General features: G+C 49.6%; 1 protein-coding gene across 1 annotated transcript in view; it reads left to right on the forward strand.

The window, feature by feature from the left end:
- Nucleotides 1-22,967, forward strand: part of LOC135057207 (oocyte zinc finger protein XlCOF7.1-like) — a 160,071-nt gene that overhangs the window by 134,394 nt on the left and 2,710 nt on the right. The window contains exon 12 of the mRNA XM_063963100.1: nucleotides 21,899-22,004. Coding sequence (XP_063819170.1) covers nucleotides 21,899-22,004 — 106 coding nt within the window. The remainder of the gene's footprint in view (nucleotides 1-21,898; nucleotides 22,005-22,967) is intronic.

The raw sequence follows: 22,967 nt of genomic DNA on the forward strand, positions 1-22,967 counted from the left end.
ATATACACACATACTGGTGTTATACTGCGACCGGCAATAGCCTCAGCCTGGATGTGCAGTGCTGGGGTAGTGTGGTTGGATTCCCTGACTGAAAATATTGATACCCTGGATAGGGACAGTATTTTATTGACTCTAGAGCAATTAAAGGATGCTTTCCTTTATATGCGAGATGCTCAGAGGGATGTTTGTACTCTAGCATCAAGAGTAAGCGCGATGTCCATATCTGCCAGAAGAAGTTTATGGACGCGACAGTGGTCAGGTGATGCGGATTCCAAGAGGCATATGGAAGTATTGCCATATAAAGGAGAGGAATTGTTTGGGGTCGGTCTTTCGGACCTGGTGGCCACGGCAACTGCCGGCAAATCCACTTTTTTACCTCAGACCCCCTCCCAACAGAAAAAGACACCGTCTTTTCAGCCGCAGTCCTTTCGCTCCTATAAAAAGCGACCAAAAGGACAGTCTTATCTGCCGCGAGGCAGAGGAAAGGGTAAGAAAGGGCAGCAAGCAGCCCCTGCCCAGGAACAGAAGCCCGCCCCGGCTTCTACAAAGCCATCAGCATGACGCTGGGGCTTTACAAGCAGACTCAGGAACGGTGGGGGGTCGACTCAAGATTTTCAGCAATCAATGGGTTCACTCACAAGTGGACCCGTGGGTCCTGCAGATAGTATCTCAGGGTTACATGCTGGAGTTCGAAAGGTCTCCCCCTCGCCGGTTCCTAAAGTCTGCTTTACCAACGTCTCCCTCAGAAAGGACGTCGGTTTTGGAAGCCATTCACAAGCTGTATTCTCAGCAGGTGATAGTCAAGGTACCCCTCCTACAACAGGGAAAGGGGTATTATTCCACACTATTTGTGGTACCGAAACCGGACGGTTCGGTAAGGCCTATTCTAAATCTGAAATCCTTGAACCTGTACATAAAGAAATTCAAGTTCAAGATGGAGTCACTCAGAGCAGTGATAGCGAATCTGGAAGAAGGAGACTTCATGGTGTCCTTGGACATAAAAGATGCTTATCTACATGTCCCGATTTACCCCTCACACCAAGGGTATCTCAGGTTCGTGATACAAGACTGTCATTATCAGTTTCAAACGCTGCCGTTTGGGTTGTCCACGGCCCCTCGGGTCTTTACCAAGGTAATGACCGAAATGATGGTTCTTCTACGAAGAAAAGGCGTATTAATTATCCCTTACTTGGACGATCTCCTGATAAGGGCAAAGTCCAGAGAACAGCTGGAAGTCGGTGTAGCGCTAACACAAGTAGTGCTTCAGCAACACGGGTGGATTCTAAATCTTCCAAAATCTCAATTGACCCCGACAACACATCTGCTGTTCCTGGGCATGATTCTGGACACGGTTCAGAAAAAGGTATTTCTCCCGGAAGAGAAAGCAAGGGAGTTATCCGAACTTGTCAAGAACCTCCTAAAACCAGGAACTGTGTCAGTACATCAATGCACAAGAGTCCTGGGAAAGATGGTGGCTTCGTACGAAGCGATTCCATTCGGCAGATTCCATGCACGAACATTTCAGTGGGATCTGCTGGACAAATGGTCCGGATCGCATCTGCACATGCATCAGCGGATAACACTGTCACCGAGAACAAGGTTGTCTCTCCTGTGGTGGTTGCAGACTGCCCATCTGTTAGTGGGCCGCAGATTCGGCATACAGGACTGGGTCCTGGTGACTACGGATGCCAGCCCACGAGGTTGGGGAGCAGTCACAAAGGGAAGAAACTTCCAGGGCGTGTGGTCAAACCTGGAGACGTCTCTTCACATAAATATACTGGAGCTAAGAGCGATCTACAATGCTCTAAGCCTGGCAAAATCGCTGCTTCAGGGTCAGCCGGTGTTGATCCAGTCCGACAACATCACGGCAGTCGCCCACGTAAACCGACAAGGCGGCACGAGAAGCAGGAGTGCAATGGCAGAAGCTGCAAGGATTCTGCGCTGGGCGGAGAATCATGTCGTAGCACTGTCAGCAGTGTTCATCCCGGGAGTGGACAACTGGGAAGCAGATTTCCTCAGCAGACACGACCTTCACCCGGGAGAGTGGGGACTTCATCCAGAAGTTTTCCACATGATTGTGAACCGTTGGGAAAAACCAAAGGTGGACATGATGGCGTCTCGCCTCAACAAAAAATTGGACAGGTTTTGCGCCAGGTCAAGAGACCCTCAGGCAATAGCTGTGGACGCTCTGGTAACACCGTGGGTGTACCAGTCAGTGTATGTGTTCCCTCCTCTGCCTCTCATACCAAAGGTACTGAGAATTATACGGAAAAGAGGAGTAAGAACAATACTGGTAGCTCCGGACTGGCCAAGAAGAACTTGGTATCCGGAACTTCAAGAGATGCTCACGGAGGATCCGTGGCCTCTACCTCTAAGAAGGGATCTGCTTCAGCAGGGACCTTGTATGTTCCAAGACTTACCGCGGCTGCGTTTGACGGCATGGCGGTTGAACGCCGGATTCTAAAAGAGAAGGGCATTCCTGAGGAAGTTATTCCTACTTTAATTAAAGCCAGGAAAGAAGTGACCGCACAACATTATCACCGCATTTGGAGAAAATATGTTGCGTGGTGTGAGGCCAAGAAGGCTCCAACGGAAGAATTTCAATTGGGTCGATTCTTACATTTCCTGCAAGCAGGATTGTCTATGGGCCTCAAATTGGGGTCCATTAAAGTTCAAATTTCGGCCTTATCAATTTTCTTCCAGAAGGAATTGGCGTCAGTGCCTGAAGTACAAACTTTTGTCAAAGGTGTACTACATATACAACCCCCAATAGTGCCTCCAGTGGCACCGTGGGATTTGAACGTGGTTCTAAATTTTCTCAAATCTCATTGGTTTGAGCCTTTAAAATCGGTAGATTTAAAATACCTTACATGGAAGGTAACCATGCTGTTGGCCCTGGCTTCAGCCAGGAGAGTTTCGGAGTTGGCAGCTTTGTCATACAAAAGCCCATATCTGATATTCCATTCGGACAGGGCAGAATTGAGGACACGTCCTCAATTTCTCCCTAAGGTGGTTTCGGCATTTCACTTGAACCAGCCTATTGTGGTGCCTGCGGCTACTAGCGACTTGGAGGACTCCAAGTTACTGGACGTTGTCAGAGCATTAAAAATATATATTTCAAGGACAGCTGGAGTCAGAAAATCTGACTCGTTGTTTACATTGTATGCACCCAACAAGTTGGGTGCTCCTGTGTCTAAACAGACGATTGCACGTTGGATATGTAGTACAATCCAACTTGCACATTCTGTGGCAGGCCTGCCACAGCCTAAATCTGTAAAGGCCCATTCCACAAGGAAAGTGGGCTCATCCTGGGCGGCTGCCCGAGGAGTCTCGGCATTACAACTTTGCCGAGCAGCTACGTGGTCAGGGGAGAACACGTTTGTAAAATTTTACAAATTTGATACTCTGGCTAAAGAGGACCTGGAGTTCTCTCATTCGGTGCTGCAGAGTCATCCGCACTCTCCCGCCCGTTTGGGAGCTTTGGTATAATCCCCATGGTCCTGACGGAGTCCCAGCATCCACTAGGACGTTAGAGAAAATAAGAATTTACTTACCGATAATTCTATTTCTCATAGTCCGTAGTGGATGCTGGGCGCCCATCCCAAGTGCGGATTGTCTGCAATGCTTGTACATAGTTATTGTTACAAAAATCGGGTTATTACTGTTGTTGTGAGCCATCTGTTCAGAGGCTACTTCGTTTGTGTTATCATACTGTTAACGGGGTTCAGATCACAAGTTGTACGGTGTGATTGGTGTGGCTGGTATGAGTCTTACCCGGGATTCAAGATCCTTCCTTATTGTGTACGCTCGTCCGGGCACAGTACCTAACTGAGGCTTGGAGGAGGGTCATAGGGGGAGGAGCCAGTACGCACCATGTGACCTAAAAGCTTTTTTAGATGTGCCCTGTCTCCTGCGGAGCCCGCTATTCCCCATGGTCCTGACGGAGTCCCAGCATCCACTACGGACTATGAGAAATAGAATTATCGGTAAGTAAATTCTTATTTTTTCCCCCTTCTGAAGAATTAAATGAAGTGTGTGAAGTAGCGTGGGCTTCCCCCGATAAAAAATTGGTAATTTCTAAAAAGTTACTAATGGCGTACCCTTTCCCGCCAGAGGATAGGTCACGTTGGGAAACACCCCCTAGGGTGGATAAAGCGCTTACACGCTTATCAAAAAAGGTGGCACTACCGTCTCCGGATACGGCCGCCCTAAAGGAACCTGCTGATAGAAAGCAGGAGGCTCTCCTGAAGGCTATATATACGCACACTGGTATTATACTGAGACCAGCTATTGCTTCAGCATGGATGTGCAGTGCTGCAGCTGCGTGGTCGGATTCCCTGTCAGAAAACATTGACACCCTAGACAGGGACACTATATTGCTAAACATAGAGCATATTAAAGACGCTGTCTTATACATGAGAGATGCACAGAGGGATATTAGCCGGCTGGCATCTAAAATAAGTGCACTGTCCATTTCTGCCAGGAGAGGGTTATGGACTCGGCAGTGGACAGGTGATGCAGATTCTAAAAGGCACATGGAAGTTTTGCCTTATAAGGGTGAGGAGTTGTTCGGGGATGGTCTTTCGGACCTAGTTTCCACAGCAACAGCTGGGAAGTCAGCATTTTTACCACATGTCCCCTCACAACCAAAGAAAGCACCGTATTATCAGGTACAGTCCTTTCGTCCCCAAAAGAACAAGCGGGGTAGAGGCGCGTCCTTTCTGCCCTGAGGCAGAGGTAGGGGGAAAAAGCTGCAGCATACAGCCAGTTCCCAGGAACAAAAGTCCTCCCCCGCTTCTTCTGCTATGTCCGCCGCATGACACTGGGGCTCAACAGGCGGAGCAAGGTACGGTGGGGGCCCGTCTCAAAATCTTCAGCAATCAGTGGGCTCGCTCACAAGTAGATCCCTGGATCCTTCAAGTGGTATCTCAGGGGTACAGGCTGGAATTCGAGACATTTCCCCCCCGCCGTTTCCCCAAATCTGCCTTGCCAACGACTCCCTCAGACAGGGAGGCTGTGTTAGAGGCAATTCACAAGCTGTATTCCCAGCAGGTGATAGTCAAGGTGCCCCTACTTCAACAAGGACGGGGTTACTATTCCACAATGTTTGTGGTACCGAAACCGGACGGTTCGGTGAGACCCATTTTAAATTTGAAATCCTTGAACACATATATAAAAAAATTCAAGTTCAAGATGGAATCGCTCAGGGCGGTTATTGCAAGCCTGGAAGAGGGGGATTACATGGTATCTCAGGACATCAAGGATGCTTACCTGCATGTCCCCATTTACCATCCTCACCAGGAGTACCTCAGATTTGTGGTACAGGATTGTCATTACCAATTCCAGACGTTGCCGTTCGGCCTGCCACGGCACCGAGGGTATTTACCAAGGTAATGGCCGAAATGATGATACTCCTTCGAAAAAAGGGAGTTTTAATTATCCCATACTTGGACGATCTCCTGATAAAGGCGAGGTCCAGAGAGTAGTTGTTGGTCGGCGTAGCACTATCTCAGGAGGTGCTACACCAGCACGGTTGGATTCTGAATATTCCAAAGTCACAGCTGGTTCCTGCGACACGTCTACTGTTCCTGGGGATGATTCTGGACACAGTCCAAAAAAAAGTGTTTCTCCCAGAGGAGAAAGCCAAGGAGCTGTCATCTCTAGTCAGAGGCCTCCTGAAACCAAAACAGGTGTCGGTGCATCACTGCATGCGAGTCCTGGGAAAGATGGTAGCTTCCTACGAAGCAATTCCATTCGGCAGGTTCCATGCCAGAACCTTTCAGTGGGACCTGTTGGACCAATGGTCCAGATCGCATCTTCAAATGCATCGGTTGATAACCCTGTCTCCAAGGACCAGGGTGTCTCTGCTGTGGTGGCTGCAGAGTGCTCATCTCAAAGAGGGCCGCAGATTCGGCATACAGGACTGGGTCCTGGTGACCACGGATGCCAGCCTTCGAGGCTGGGGGGCAGTCACACTGGGAAGAAACTTCCAAGGACTTTGGTCAAGTCAGGAGACTTCCCTACACATAAATGTTCTGGAACTGAGGGCCATTTACAATGCCCTAAGTCAGGCAAAGCCCCTGCTTCAAAACCAGCCGGTTCTGATCCAGTCAGACAACATCATGGCAGTCGCCCATGTAAACCGACAGGGCGGCACAAGAAGCAGGACGGCGATGGCAGAAGCCACAAGGATTCTCCGATGGGCGGAAAATCACGTGTTAGCACTGTCAGCAGTGTTCATTCCGGGAGTGGACAACTGGGAAGCAGACTTCCTCAGCAGGCACGACCTCCACCCGGGAGAGTGGGGACTTCATCCAGAAGTCTTCCAACTGATTGTAAACCGTTGGGAAAGGCCACAGGTGGACATGATGGCGTCCCGCCTAAACAAAAAGCTAGAAAAATATTGCGCCAGGTCAAGAGACCCTCAGGCGATAGCTGTGGACACTCTAGTGACACCGTGGCTGTACCGGTCGGTTTATGTGTTCCCCCCTCTTCCTCTCATACCCAAGGTACTGAGGATAATAAGGAAAAGAGGAGTAAGAACTATACTCATTGTTCCGAATTGGCCAAGAAGGTCTTGGTACCCGGAACTTCAAGAATTAATCTCAGAGGACCCATGGCCTCTGCCGCTCAGACAGGACCTGCTGCTGCAGGGGCCCTGTCTGTTCCAAGACTTACCGCGGCTGCGTTTGACGGCATGGCGGTTGAACACCGGATCCTAAAAGAAAAGGGTATTCCGGAGGAAGTAATTCCTACGCTCATTAAAGCTAGAAAAGATGTAACCGTACAACATTATCACCGCATATGGCGAAAATATGTTGCGTGGTGTGAGGCCAGGAAGGCCCCAACGGAGGAATTTCAGCTGGGTCGATTTCTGCACTTCCTACAGTCAGGGGTGACTATGGGCCTAAAACTGGGTTCCATTAAGGTCCAGATATCGGCTCTGTCGATTTTCTTCCAAAAAGAACTGGCTTCACTGCCTGAAGTTCAGACATTTGTCAGGGGAGTGCTCCATATTCAGCCTCCTTTTGTGCCTCCAGTGGCACCGTGGGACCTCAACGTGGTGTTGGGTTTCCTAAAGTCACATTGGTTTGAGCCACTTAAAACCGTGGATTTAAAATATCTCACGTGGAAAGTGGTCATGCTTTTGGCCTTGGCTTCGGCTAGGCGTGTGTCGGAATTGGCGGCTTTATCATGTAAAAGCCCCTATTTGATTTTCCATATGGATAGGGCAGAATTGAGGACTCGTCCCCAGTTTCTTCCTAAGGTGGTATCAGCTTTTCACTTGAACCAACCTATCGTGGTGCCTGTGGCTACTAGGGACTTGGAGGACTCCAAGTTACTGGACGTAGTCAGGGCCTTGAAAATTTATGTTTCCAGGACGGCTGGAGTCAGGAAAACTGACTCGCTATTTATCCTGTATGCACCCAACAAGCTGGGGGCTCCTGCTTCAAAGCAGACTATTGCTCGCTGGATTTGTAGCACAATTCAGCTTGCGCATTCTGCGGCTGGCCTGCCGCAGCCTAAATCGGTAAAAGCCCATTCCACGAGGAAGGTGGGCTCTTCTTGGGCGGCTGCCCGAGGGGTCTCGGCTTTACAACTTTGCCGAGCTGCTACTTGGTCAGGGGCAAACACGTTTGCAAAATTCTACAAATTTGATACCCTGGCTGAGGAGGACCTTGAGTTCTCTCATTCGGTGCTGCAGAGTCATCCGCACTCTCCCGCCCGTTTGGGAGCTTTGGTATAATCCCCATGGTCCTTACGGAGTCCCCAGCATCCACTAGGACGTCAGAGAAAATAAGATTTTACTCACCGGTAAATCTATTTCTCATAGTCCGTAGTGGATGCTGGGCGCCCGTCCCAAGTGCGGACTGTCTGCAATACTTGTATATAGTTATTGTTACCTAAAAGGGTTATTGTTGAGCCATCTGTTGAGAGGCTCTGTTATGTTCATACTGTTAACTGGGTATAATATCACGAGTTATACGGTGTGATTGGTGTGGCTGGTATGAGTCTTACCCGGGATTCAAAATCCTTCCTTATTGTGTCAGCTCTTCCGGGCACAGTATCCTAACTGAGGTCTGGAGGAGGGTCATAGTGGGAGGAGCCAGTGCACACCAGGTAGTCCTAAATCTTTCTTAGTTGTGCCCAGTCTCCTGCGGAGCCGCTATTCCCCATGGTCCTTACGGAGTCCCCAGCATCCACTACGGACTACGAGAAATAGATTTACCGGTGAGTAAAATCTTATTTTCTCGTAGTCCGTAGTGGATGCTGGGCACTCCGTAAGGACCATGGGGAATAGACGGGCTCCGCAGGAGACATGGGCACTTTAAGAAAGAATTTAGATTCTGGTGTGCTCTGGCTCCTCCCTCTATGTCCCTCCTCCAGACCTCAGTTAAAGAAACTGTGCCTGGAAGAGCTGACAGTACAAGGAAAGAATTTTGGAATCCAGGGCAAGACTCATACCAGCCACACCAATCACACTGTACAACTTGTGATAACTTTACCCAGTTAACAGTATGAACAATCACAGAGCATCAGATAAACCCTGATGCAACTATAACATAACCCTTATTTAAGCAATAACTATATACAGGTTGAGTATCCCTTATCCAAAATGCTTGGGACCAGAGGTATTTTTCCGTATTTTGGAATAATTGCATACCATAATGAGATATCATGGTGATGGGACCTAAGTCTAAGCACAAAATACATTACATTCAGCGATGCAAGTGCTAGTTCTCATGGTGTCGGCTTTCGACATGGTGGAGTACGCTCAATTCCATTCACGCATTCTGCAGAAACCGATTCTTGCCAAATGGGACGGCCTGCCTCACCGGATCAGGTCTCACATGATCTCGTTTTCTCCGGAGGTCCGTCTGTCACTGAGTTGGTGGCTGCAGGACCGACGTTTGAGTGGGGGTCGTCCCTTCTGGATCTCCAACTGGGTCCTTCTGACGACGGACGCCAGTCTGAGAGGCTGGGGCGCGGTGTTGGAGCAACACTCCCTTCAGGGACAGTGGACCAAGGAGGAATCTCGCCTCCCAATAAACATTCTGGAACTGCGGGCAGTGTTCAACGCGTTGAACCTGGCCATCATCTAATTCAGAACAGACCTGTTCAGGTACAGTTGGACAATGCCACCACAGTGGCGTACATAAATCATCAAGGCGGCACTCGAAGCCGCATGGCAATGAGGGAAGTATCAAGGATTCTTCAGTGGGCGGAACGCCATCTACCAGCTATATCGGCGGTGTCTAGACTGCTCTCCCCTCTTTCCCACGAAGCAGGGAGTCTGTAGCCAGCAGATCTCCCCAAAATAAAAAACCTAACATTAAGTCTTTTCAGAGAAACTCTAAGAGCTCCCTCGAGTGCCTCCATCTCTCAGGGCACATTTTCTAAACTGAGTCTGGGGAGGGATATAGAGGGAGGAGCCAGGTCACGCTCCCTTTGAAAGACTTCAAGTGCCCATGTCTCCTGCGGATCCGTCTATATCCCATGGTTCTTTTGGTGTCCCCAACATCCTCTACGGACTTATAGAAAAGGATTTACCGGTAGGTATTAAAATCCTGTTTTCTCTGACGTCCTAAGTGGATGCTGGGGACTCCGTCAGGACCATGGGGATTAGCGGCTCCGCAGGAGACAGGGCACAAAACTAAAGCTTTAGGATCAGGTGGTGTGTACTGGCTCCTCCCCCTATGACCCTCCTCCAAGCCCCAGTTAGGTTTTTGTGCCCGTCCGAGCAGGGTGCAATCTAGGTGGCTCTCTTAAGGAGCTGCTTAGAAAAAGTTTTTAGGTTTCTTATTTTCAGTGAGTCCTGCTGGCAACAGGCTCACTGCATCGAGGGACTTAGGGGAGAGAAGTTCAACTCACCTGCGTGCAGGATGGATTGGCTTCTTAGGCTACTGGACACCATTAGCTCCAGAGGGAGTCGGAACACAGGTCTCACCCTGGGGTTCGTCCCGGAGCCGCGCCGCCGACCCCCCTTGCAGATGCTGAAGATTGAAGGTCCAGAAACCGGCGGCAGAAGGCTTTTCAGTCTTCATGAAGGTAGCGCACAGCACTGCAGCTGTGCGCCATTGTTGTCACACACTTCACACCAACGGTCACGGAGGGTGCAGGGCGTTGCTGGGGGCGCCCTGGGCAGCAATGTATAATACCTTATTCTGGCTAAAAATACATCACATATAGCCCCTGGAGGCTATATGGATGTATTTAACCCCTGCCAGGTCTCAGAAAAACGGGAGAAGAAGCCTGCCGAAAAGGGGGCGGGGCCTATTCTCCTCAGCACACAGCGCCATTTTCCCTCACAGGCTGGTGAGAAGGCTCCCAGGCTCTCCCCTGCACTGCACTACAGAAACAGGGTTAAAACAGAGAGGGGGGGCACTTATTTGGCGATATGTATATATATATTAAAATGCTATAAGGGAAAAACACTTATATAAAGGTTGTCCCTGTATAATATAGCGTTTTTGGTGTGTGCTGGCAAACTCTCCCTCTGTCTCCCCAAAGGGCTAGTGGGGTCCTGTCCTCTATCAGAGCATTCCCTGTGTGTGTGCTGTGTGTCGGTACTTGTGTGTCGACATGTATGAGGACGATGTTGCTGAGGAGGCGGAGCAATTGCCTGTAATGGTGATGTCACTCTCTAGGGAGTCGACACCGGAATGGATGGCTTATTTAAGGAATTACGTGATAATGTCAACACGCTGCAAGGTCGGTTGACGACATGAGACGGCCGGCAAACCAATTAGTACCTGTCCAGGCGTCTCAAACACCGTCAGGGGCGTTAAAACGTCCTTTTACCACAGTCGGTCGACACAGACACGGACACTGACTCCAGTGTCGACGGTGAAGAAACAAACGTATTTTCCTTTAGGGCCACACGTTACTTGTTAAGGGCAATGAAGGAGATGTTACATATTTCTGATACTACAAGTACCACAAAAAAGGGTATTATGTGGAGTGTGAAAAAACTACATGTGGTTTTTCCTGAATCAGATAAATTAAATGAAGTGTGTGATGATGCGTGGGTTTCCCCCGATAGAAAATTATTGGCGGTGTACCCTTTCCCGCCAGAAGTTATGGCGCGTTGGGAAACACACCTTAGGGTGGATAAGGCGCTCACACGCTTATAAAAACAAGTGGCGTTACCGTCTCCAGATACGGACGCCCTCAAGGAGCCAACTGATAGGAGGTTGGAAAATATCCTAAAAAGTATATACACACATACTGGTGTTATACTGCGACCAGCGATCGCCTCAGCCTGGATGGGCAGCGCTGGGGTGGCTTGGTCGGATTCCCTGACTGGAAATATTGATACCCTTGACAGGGACAGTATTTTATTGACTATAGAGCATTTAAAAGATGCATTTCTATATATGCGAAACTCTGGCATCAAGAGTTAGTGCGATGTCCATATCTGCCAGACGATGTTTATGGACACGACAGTGGTCAGGTGATGCAAATTCCAAACGGCACATGGAAGTATTGCCGTATAAAGGGGAGGAGTTATTTGGGGTCGGTCCATCGGACCTGGTGGCCACGGCAACAGCTAGAAAATCCACCTTTTTTACCCCAAGTCACATCTCAGCAGAAAAAGACATAGTCTTTTCAGCCTCAGTCCTTTCGTCCCCATAATATCTGCCCAGGGACAGAGGTAAGGGAAGAAGACTGCAGCAGGCAGCCCATTCCCAGGAACAGAAGCCTTCCACCGCTTCTGCCAAGTCCTCAGCATGACGCTGGGGCCGTACAAACAGGTGCGGTGGGGGGTCGTCTCAAGAGTTTCAGCACGCAGTGGGCTCACTCGCAAGTGGACCCCTGGATCCTACAAGTAGTATCCCAGGGGTACAGATTGGAAATTCGAGACGTCTCCCCCTCGCAGGTTCCTGAAGTTTGCTTTACCAACGTCTACCTCCGACAGGGAGGCAGTATTGGAAACAATTCACAAGCTGTATTCCCAGCAGGTGATAATCAAAGTACCCCTCCTACAACAAGTAAAGGGGTATTATTCCACACTATATTGTGGTACTGAAGCCAGACGGCTCGGTGAGACCTATTCTAAATGGAGTCACTCAGAGCAGTGATAGCGAACCAGGAAGAAGGGGACTATATGGTGTCCCTGGACATCAAGGATGCTTACCTCCATGTCCAAATTTGCCCTTCTCACAAAGGGTACCTCAGGTTCGTGGTACAAAACTGTCACTATCAGTTTCAGACGCTGCCGTTTGGATTGTCCACGGCACCCCGGGTCTTTACCAAGGAAATGGCCGAAATGATGATTCTTTTTCAAAGAAAAGGCGTCTTAATTATCCCTTACTTGGACGATCTCCTGATAAGGGCAAGGTCCAGAGAACAGTTGGAGATCTGAGTAGCACTATCTCAAGTAGTTCTACGACAGCACGGGTGGATTCTAAATATTCCAAAATCGTAGCTGTCTCCGACGACACGTCTGCTGTCCCTAGGGATGATTCTGGACACAGTCCAGAAAAAGGTGTTTCTCCCGGAGGAGAAAGCCAGGGAGTTATCCGAGCTAGTCAGGAACCTCCAAAAAAACCAGGAAAAGTGTCAGTGCATTATTGCACAAGGGTCCTGGGAAAAATGGTGGCTTCTTACGAAGCGATTCCATTCGGCAGATTTCACGCAAGAACCTTTCAGTGGGATCTGCTGGACAAATGGTCCGGATCGCATCTTCAGATGTATCAGCGGATAACCCTGTCTCCAAGGACAAGGGTGTCTCTTCTGTGGTGGCTGCAGAGTGCTCATCTACTAAAGTGCCACAGTTATGCATTCAGGACTGGGTCCTGGTGACCACGGATTCCAGCTTGAAAGGCTGGGGAGCAGTCACACAGGGAAAAAATTTCCAGGGAGTGTGATCAAGTCTGGGGACTTCTCTCCGCATAAATATACTGGAGCTAAGAGCAATTTACAATGCTCTAAGCTTAGCAAGACCTCTGCTTCAAGGTCAGCCGGTATTGATCCAGTGGGACAACATCACGGCAGTCGCCCACGTAAACAGACAGGGCGGCACAAGAAGCAGGAGGACAATGGCAGAAACTGCAAGGATTCTTCGCTGGGCGGAAAATCATGTGATAGCACTGTCAGCAGTTTTCATTCCGGGAGTGGACAACTGGGAAGCAGACTTCCTCAGCACGACCTCCACCCGGGAGAGTGGGGACTTCATCGAGAAGTTGTTTCCACATGATTGTGCACCGTTGGGAAAGACCAAAGGTGGACATGATGGCGTCCCGCCTGAACAAAAAACTGGACAGGTATTGCGCCAGGTCAAGAGACCCTCAGGAAATAGCTGTGGACGTTCTGGTAACACCATGGGTGTACCAGTCGATGTATGTGTTCCCTCCTCTGCTTCTCATACCAAAGGTACTGAGAATTATAAGACGTAGAGGAGTAAGAACTATACTCGTGGCTCCGGATTGGCCAAGAAGAACTTGGTAACCGGAACTTCAAGAGATGCTCACAGAGGACTCATGGCCTCTGCCGCTAAGAAGGGACTTGCTTCAGCAAGTACCATGTCTGTTCCAAGACTTACCGCGGCTGCGTTTGACGGCATGGCGGTTGAACGCCGGATCCTAAGGGAAAAAGGCATTCCGGAAGAGGTCATTCCTACCCTGGTCAAAGCCAGGAAGGAGGTGACCGCACAACATTATCACCACATGTGGCGAAAATATGTTGCGTGGTGTGAGGCCAGGAAGGCCCCACGAAGAAATTTCAACTCGGTCGATTCCTGCATTTCCTGCAAACAGGAGTGTCTATGGGCCTCAAATTGGGGTCCATTAAGGTTCAAATTTCGGCCCTGTCGATTTTCTTCCAGAAAGAATTGGCTTCAGTTCCTGAAGTCCAGAAATTTGACAAGGGAGTACTGCATATACAACCCCCTTTTGTGCCTTCCAGTGGCACTGTGGGATCTCAACGTAGTCCTGGGATTCCTAAAATCACGTTGGTTTAAACCGCTCAAATCTGTGGATTTGAAATATCTCACATGGAAAGTGACCATGATGTTGGCCCTGGCCTCGGCCAGGCGAGTGTCAGAATTGGCGGCTTTGTCTCACAAAAGCCCATATCTGATTGTCCATTCGGACAGGGCAGAGCTGCGGACTCGTCCCCAGTTTCTCCCTAAGGTGGTGTCAGCGTTTCATCTGAACCAGCTTATTGTGGTACCTGCAGCTACTAGAGACTTGGAGGACTCCAAGTTGCTAGATGTTGTCAGGGCCCTGAAAATATAGATTTCCAGGACGGCTGGAGTCAGGAAAACTGACTTGCTGTTATCCTGTATGCACCCAAAAAACTGGGTGCTCTTGCTTCTAAGCAGACGATTGCTAGTTGAATGTGTAGTACAATTCAGCTTGCACATTCTGTGGCAGGACTGCCACAGCCAAAATATATAAATGCCCATTCCACAAGGAAGGTGGGCTCATCTTGGGCGACTGCCCGAGGGGTCTCGGCTTTACAACTTTGCCGAGCTGCTACTTGGTCAGGGGCACACCCTGGCTGAGGAGGACCTGGAGTTCTCTCACTCGGTGCTGCAGAGTCATCCGCACTCTCCCGCCCGTTTGGGAGCTTTGGTATAATCCCCATGGTCCTGACGGAGTCCCCAGCATCCACTTAGGACGTCAGAGAAAATAAGATTTTACTTACCGATAAATCTATTTCTCGTAGTCCGTAGTGGATGCTGGGCGCCCATCCCAAGTGCGGATTGTCTGCAATACTTGTACATAGTTATTGTTACAAAAAAATCGGGTTGTTATTGTTGTGAGCCGTCTGTTCAGAGGCTCCTACGTTTGTCATACTGTTAACTGGGTTTAGATCACAAGTTATACGGTGTGATTGGTGTGGCTGGTATGAGTCTTACCCGGGATTCAATATCCTTCCTTATTGTGTACGCTCGTCCGGGCACAGTATCCTAACTGAGGCTTGGAGGAGGGTCATAGGGGGAGGAGCCAGTACACACCACCTGATCCTAAAGCTTTAGTTTTGTGCCCTGTCTCCTGCGGAGCCGCTAATCCCCATGGTCCTGACGGAGTCCCCAGCATCCACTACGGACTACGAGAAATAGATTTATCGGTAAGTAAAATCTTATTTTTTTGGGGAGTTTATTATTTTACAGGGAGGCTGCTGGGAACAGCCTCCCTGCTTCGTGGGACTAAGGGGGGGGAGTAGTGTCCGCCCTGCGGGGTGTGAGCCACTATCTCCATTGACAGGACACTGAGCTCCTGAGGGGATAGATCGTTCCCCGCCACAGGGGATCGCTCACCCCAGCAGCATGCCGTCACCCCCTTACAGAGCCAGAAGATCAGTGGCGAGTGAGTCACCGACCCCCTAGCAAGCGGGGAGCCGGTGTGAAGATGGCGGCAACAGGGTGGGAGCGCAGTACTAGCTGCGCTCCGGAGGCTCAGCGGTACTTTGTGCGGCGCTGTGAGGGGCGCCCTGAGCCAGCGCCTGAACCCTGCACTGGTCAGCAAGCCTGTCAGAGTCCGTGGATCTCAGCCAGCATTTACCTCAGGCCAGTATAATCGTTGTGAAGAGCGGGAAGACAGCGCTACTTTGGGGGCGGAGCTTCTCCTCAGAGCGGACCCAGCTGCGTTCAGTGCCATTTTCCTGCCTGCACAGCGCTGTCCAGGAAGAGCAAGTCCCTCCACAGCAACTCCAGCTATCTCTCACTGTACCAGGGGGTTGTAGAAGGGGGGAGGTTACATAAAGACTGTGTAACCTATTAAGGTGCACAGTCAGCGCTGGTAGTGGGTCTCCCTTTACCTTAAAAGCGCTGTGTGTGGGTTGGCTCCAATCTGTGTCTCTCTTGCCATTCTTGGGGGTGAAACTCTGTCTGTCCTCCCCTGTGTGTGTGTGTGTAGTGTCTGTGTGTCTCCATTAAGCTATGTCCAGAGGATATGTCCTCTCAGGATGATCCCATTCCATGTAATGAGGATTGCACTGGTTTAGCACAGATACCAGCAAGGGAGCCAGAGTGGTTATCCTCTATCAAAACTATGATTTCTAACAGAGATGCACAAAATGAATCTGCAACTCGGGCTTTACAGAACCCTATGGCAGTGTGGCCCAGTACTGGTACCTCAGGGCCCCCCGCTGTATATTCCCAAAAACGTGCTCTTGCACAGATCATGCAAGATGACACAGATACTGATTCTGACACTGCGGAAGGTGACGGGGATGTGTTGCGGGGGGCAGCATCTCTTGCAAAAGGGGTGCAGTTGATGACAGAGGCCATTAGGGATTGTTGATTAATGCTGATACACCACCCGAGCAGGCTGAGGAGGCTTACTTCACAGAAAACAAAAGGGATTTTTCCCACGCACTCTGCTGGCTGTTAGTAAGAAGAACTGTATACACTACTGTATGTAATAATAGAAAATTTAGAGCTCTTCGTTACATATGTTTTGCAAAAGATATGATAAGCCTCCAGGCCACTTCACGGCTGCTCTATTGCTGGAGGTCCCTAACTAAGCAGAAAACAAGAAAGCCTCGCTAACCTTCCCTGTGTCAAAAGAATTAAATGCTATTTTTGAAAAGGCTTGGGAAAACCCTGAGAAAAAATTCCAGATCCCTAAAAGGGTCCAGGTGGCGTTTCCTTTCCCTGAGATCGATAGGAAAAAATGGGAAACCCCACCCATTATTGACACGTCGGTAGCCAGACTCTCAAAAAAGGTGGTTTTACCTGTTCCAGGATCTTTCGCCTTGAAAGAGCCGGCTGATCGTAAAACTGATAATATGCTCAAATCCATGTACACGGCTTCAGGGGCAATACTACGTCCCACTGTTGCCAGTGCTTGGATTGCCAAAGCTATAGTAAAGTGGTCAGGCACGTTACTTGAAGATTTAGATACTATGGATAAATGTGACTTGTTTTTGGTCACATTCAGGATTCGGCAGGATTTCTGGTGGAATCCATGAAAGACCTGGGTTCCATGGCTGCAGGAATTTGTTCCATGTCTGTCTCCGCTCGTCGAGGACTGTGGCTGCGTCAGTGGTCTGCTGACGCGGAATCCAGGAGAAGTGTGGAGTCCCTACCCTATACAGGTCAGGCTCTCTTTGGGGAAGCGCTAGATGCGTGGATCTCCACGGCTACAATGGGTAAGTCTCACCTTTTCTTCCCTCAGCTACACCTGCTCCGAAAAAACCCTTTTCTTCAACTACATCACAGTCCTTTCGGGCTGCCAAGCCCAGAAAGGCCAGGCCGTCCAACACCTTCTTTCGGGGAGGTCGGCCCAAGTCCAAGAAACCTGCTGCTGCAGGTTCCGAGGAACAGAAACCTGCTTCAGGTACACCAAAGTCCTCTGCATGGCGGTGGACTGCACGCCCCGGAGGTGGGGCCGGTGGGAGCGAGACTCAGTCATTTCAGTCACGTCTGAGTGTCATCCGGCCTGGACCCCTGGGTGCAAGATATTGTGTTCCAGGGGTACAGGCTGGAATTTCAAAATCACCCTCCTCACCGATTTTTCAAATCAGGCTTGCCAGCTCTGCTGGCAGACAGGACTGTCCTGCAAGAAGCCGTCCAGAAGTTGGTGGAGGCACAGGTCATTGTGCCAGTACAACCTCATATGCAAAACAAGGGTTACTATTCAAACCTTTTCGTGGTACCGAAACCGGATGGTTCAGTCAGACCCATTCTGAACCTAAAATCGCTAAACCCCGTTCTGAAGGAGTTCAAGTTCAAAATGGAGTCTCTAAGGGCAGTGATATCAGGTCTGGAAGAGGGGGAATTCCTGGTATCCCTGGATATCAAGGATGCGTACCTCCACATTCCGATTTGGCTGCCGCATCGGGCTTATCTCCGTTTCGCATTGTTGGACTGTCATTTCCAGTTCCAGGCCCTGCCATTCGGCCTCTCCACAGCACCGAGGGTATTCACCAAGGTGATGGCGGAAATTATGGTTCTCCGCAAGCAGGGGGTGAACATCATTCCATATCTGGCCGATTTGCTGATAAAGGCATCGTCCAAGGAGAAGCTTTTGCAGTCCATTGTTCTCACGACCCACCTATTCAGAGTCCACGGTTGGATTCTGAATCTTCCAAAATCACATTTGGAACCAACCAGGAGGTTGTCCTTTCTGGGAATGATCCTCGACACGGAAGTGCAGAGGGTGTTTCTTCCACAGGAAAAAGCGTTTGTGATACAAATAATGGTCCGGGATGTCCTGAAGCCAGCCCGGGTGTCTGTTCATCAATGCATTCGCCTTCTGGGAAAGATGGGGGCCTCTTACGAGGCTCTCCAATACGGGAGGTTTCATGCTCAGTCCTTCCAGCTGGACCTCCTGGACAAGTGGTCGGGATCTTATCTACACATGCACCTGAGAATACTTCTGTCACAAAAGGCCAGGATTTCACTCCTCTGGTGGCTCCAATTACCTCACCTTCTGTAGGGCCGCAGGTTCGGGATTCGGGACTGGATCCATCTAACCACGGATGCAAGCCTCCGGGGCCGGGGCGCAGTCACTCATGGGGAAACCTTCCAAGGAAGGTGGTCAAATCTGGAAGCCGGCCTACCGATCAACATTCTGGAACTGAGAGCCATATACAACGGTCTTCTTCAGGCGGCCCATCTTCTAAGAAATCGGGCCATTCAAGTGCAGTCGGACAATGTAACGACAGTGGCTTACATAAACCGACAGGGTGGAACGAAGAGCAGAGCTGCAATGCTAGAGGTGACAAGAGTCATCCTCTGGGCACCAAAACACGCGTTGGCGCTATCAGCAATCTTCATTCCAGGAGTGGACAACTGGGAAGCAGACTTCCTCAGCAGACACGACCTCCATCCAGGGGAGTGGGGCCTCCATCCGGAGGTGTTCAAAGAAATAACAGACCTTTGGGGGTACCCCAAATAGACATGATGGCCTCTCGTCTCAACAAGAAGCTTCAGCGTTATTCCAGGTGGAGGGACCCACAAGCAGTGGCAGTGGATGCCCTAGTGTCTCCGTGGGTGTTCCAGTCGGTGTACGTGTTTCCACCTCTTCCACTTATCCCAAGAGTTTGAAAGCTCATAAGGAGGACAAAGGTTCAAGCGATCATTGCTTCAGACTGGCCAAGAAGAGCTTAGTACGCGGACCTTCTGGATCTTCTGCAAAAAGAACCGAGGCCCCTTCCTCTTCGGGAGGACCTGCAGTAGCAGGGGCCGTTCACCTATCAAGACTTACCACGGCTTTGTTTGACGGCATGGAGGTTGAACGCCTGATTCTAGCTCGGAAGGGCATTCCGAACAAGGTTATTCCTACCCTGATACAGGCTAGGAAAGGAGTAACGTCTAAACATTACCATCGTATTTGGAAAAAATGTGTGTCTTGGTGTGAGTCCAAGAAGTTTCCTACGGTGGAGTTTCAACTGGGATGGTTTCTCCTCTTCCTGCAAACAGGGGTGGATATGGGCCTGAGGTTGGGATCTGTGAAGGTCCAGATTTCGGCCCTATCCATTTTCTTCCAGAAACAATTGGCTGCCCTCCCTGAGGTTCAGACTTTTCTGCACATCCAACCTCCCTTTGTACCGCCTACGGCGCCATGGGATCTTAACGTGGTGTTGCAGTTTCTCCGATCTAACTGGTTTGAGCCTCTACAGGAGGTTGAGGTCAAATTTCTTACGTGGAAGGCTGTCACTTTGTTGGCTTTAGCTTCTGCTAGACTTGTGTCGGAGTTGGGGGCTTTGTCCTGTAAAAGCCCATACTTGAGCTTCCATGAAGATAGAGCTGAGCTCCAGACATGTCAGCAGTTTCTTCCGAAGGTTGTGACGGCATTTCATATCAACCAACCTATTGTGGTGCCAGTTGCCACTGGTATCTGTTCAGATGGTCGACCATGTTATGGTCGACAGTCATTAGGTCGACCACTATTGGTCGACATTGACATGGTCGACATGGACACATGGTCGACACATGAAAATGGTCGACACATGAAAGGTCGACACGTGAAAAGGTCGACATGAGTTTTTTAACTTTTTTTTTTGCTTTTGGGGAACTTTTCCATACTTTACGATCCACGTGGACTACGATTGGAACGGTAATCTGTGCCGAGCGAAGCGGTAGCGGAGTGAAGGCACCATGCCCGAAGCATGGCGAGCGAAGCGAGCCATGCGAGGGGACGCTGTGCACTAATTGGGGTTCCCAGTCACTTTACGCAAAAAACGACACCCAAAAAAGTTTAAAAACTCATGTCGACCTTTTCATGTGTCGACCTTTTCACGTGTCGACCATTTTCATGTGTCGACCATGTCTCCATGTCGAACCATGTCAATGTCGACCAATAGTGGTCGACCTAATGACTGTCGACCATAACATGGTCGACCATTCATACCGGAACCGTTACCACTGACTCCTCAATTTCATCAAAGTCCTTAGATGTAACGGCTCTGAAGATCTATGTGAAGAGGACTGCTCGTCACAGAAAATCGGACTCTCTGTTTGTCCTGTATGATCCCAAGAAAATTGGGTGTCCTGCTTCTAAGCAGACTATCTCTCACTGGATCAGGTTCACTATCCAGCATGCGTATTCTACGGCAGGACTGCCGTGTCCTACGTCTGTTAAGGCCCACTCTACTCATAAGGTGGGGTCTTCCTGGGCGGCTGCCCGGGGTGTCTCGGCGTTACAACTTTGCCGAGCAGCAACTTGGTCTGGGTCGAACACGTTTGCAAAGTTCTACAAGTTCGATGCTTTGGCCTCTGAGGACCTGAAGTTTGGTCTATCCGTTCTGCAGGAGCCTCCATGCTCTCCCTCCCGTTCTGGGAGCTTTGGTAGATCCCCATGGTACTAATGTGGACCCCAGCATCCTCTAGGACGTAAGAGAAAATAGGATTTTGGTTACCTACCGGTAAATCCTTTTCTCGTAGTCCGTAGAGAATGCTGTGCGCCCGCCCAGTGCTTCGTTTTCCTGCAATCGTTATTTGGTTCAGTTCAACTTTGTTAAAGTTGAGTACTGCTTTGTTACTTGGTAAGTATTTCAGCGGTTGCTGAGTTTCAAGCTAGTTAGCTTGATGTGCCTTGTGTGTGAGCTGGTGTGAATCTCGCCACTATCTGTGTAAAGTCCTTCTCTCGAAGATGTCCGTCTCCTCAGGATAGTTTCTAGACTGAGTCTGGTAGGAGGGGCATAGAGGGAGGAGCCAGCCCACACTCTCAAACTCTTAAAGTGCCAATGGCTCCTGCTGGACCAGTCTATACCCCATGGTACTAATGTGGACCCCAGCATCCTCTACGGACTACGAGAAAAGGATTTACCGGTAGGTAACCAAAATCCTATTTTTAAGTACTCTTAGATTCTATTACATCTTTCACATTTACTGTAATTTACTTACAGTACATTTTCTATGCTTATGCCAGGTACACACTAGAGTAGGCATGTCCAAACTGTGGCCCTCCAGCTGTTGTGAAACTACATATCCCAGCATGCCCTGACACAGTTTTGTTGTCAGAGAATGCTAAAGCTGTGTCAGGGCATGCTGGGATGTGTAGTTTCTCAACAGCTGGAGGGCCGCAGTTTGGACATGCCTGCACTAGAGCGATGTGTACCTGGACAATATGCTGGCCGACTGGCCAACATATCGTACCATGCGTACACATCATAATGATGCAATGAAGGACGGAACGATCCCTTGTTCTGCCCTACATTAATTTGCACAGTGCCACATGGGATATCGTCCGGTTAGCTGTGCAGCACGACCGACCAGACAATATCGCATGCGACTGAGAAAGGGCGCAGATTGTACGTACACACTGAACGATCCAGTCGATATGTCATTCCATTTTGGCGGGAAATTACATATCGGGCCGAGATAGCTTCAGTGTATACCCAGCTTTAGACACCGCTTTTTGTTTGCAGAAAGCCCTACAGTATATGTTTAATGGTCCTATAAAATAGGTAGTGTATTATTATTTAATGTTCTCTTTAGGACGGGGAACTGAATATCGTGCTGATTGACATTGACCCAGAGACTGAGGAAATACAGACAGATGTGAAAATTAAGGAGGAAGAAATTCCAATTGATATCAGCGCAGGTGGGTAATTACCACTAAATTCTGAATATTTTCATATATTCGCATTTTTCAGGAACTACAACAATCTCTACTCTACACCTTCTTCTGTTACTAACACTAATGAGCTAAAAGTTTCTGCCCACTGGGAGAGTCTGGAGTCATCAGCCCTTATTATACTCCTGCTCTCCCCCTCTCATCATGTCACTATGTGTTAGCAGCCCAGAGATCTGACCAGTCTCCTCCCCACACTCTCTGGTGTATCTCATACATCAGGAGCCATCAGCCCCTATTATACTCCTGCTTTCCCCCTCACATCATGTCACTGTGTGTTACCAGCCCAGAGACATGACCAGTCTCCTCCCCACACTCTCTGGTGTATCTCATACATCAGGATCCATCAGCCCCTATTATACTCCTGCTCTCCTCCTCACATCATGTCACTGTGTGTTACCAGCCCAGAGATCTGACCAGTCTCCTCCCCACACTCTCTGGTGTATCTCATACATCAGGAGCCATCAGCCCCTATTATACTCCTGCTTTCCCCCTCACATCATGTCACTGTGTGATACCAGCCCAGAGATCTGACTAGTCTCCTCCCCACACTCTCTGGTGTATCTCATACATCAGGAGCCATCAGCCCCTATTATACTCCTGCTCTCCCCCTCACATCATGTCACTATGTGTTAGCAGCCCAGAGATCTGACCAGTCTCCTCCCCACACTGTCTGGTGTATCTCATACATCAGGAGCCATCAGCCCCTATTATACTCCTGCTTTCCCCCTCACATCATGTCACTGTATGATACCAGCCCAGAGATCTGACCAGTCTCCTCCCCACACTCTCTGGTGTATCTCACACATCAGGAGCCATCAGCCCCTATTATACTCCTGCTCTCCCCCTCCCATCATGTCACTGTGTGTTACCAACCCAGAGATCTGACCAGTCTCCTCCCCACATTCTCTGGTGTATCTCATACATCAGGAG

Source organism: Pseudophryne corroboree, chromosome 3, assembly GCF_028390025.1.
Source record: "Pseudophryne corroboree isolate aPseCor3 chromosome 3, aPseCor3.hap2, whole genome shotgun sequence".
Taxonomy (NCBI): domain Eukaryota; kingdom Metazoa; phylum Chordata; class Amphibia; order Anura; family Myobatrachidae; genus Pseudophryne; species Pseudophryne corroboree.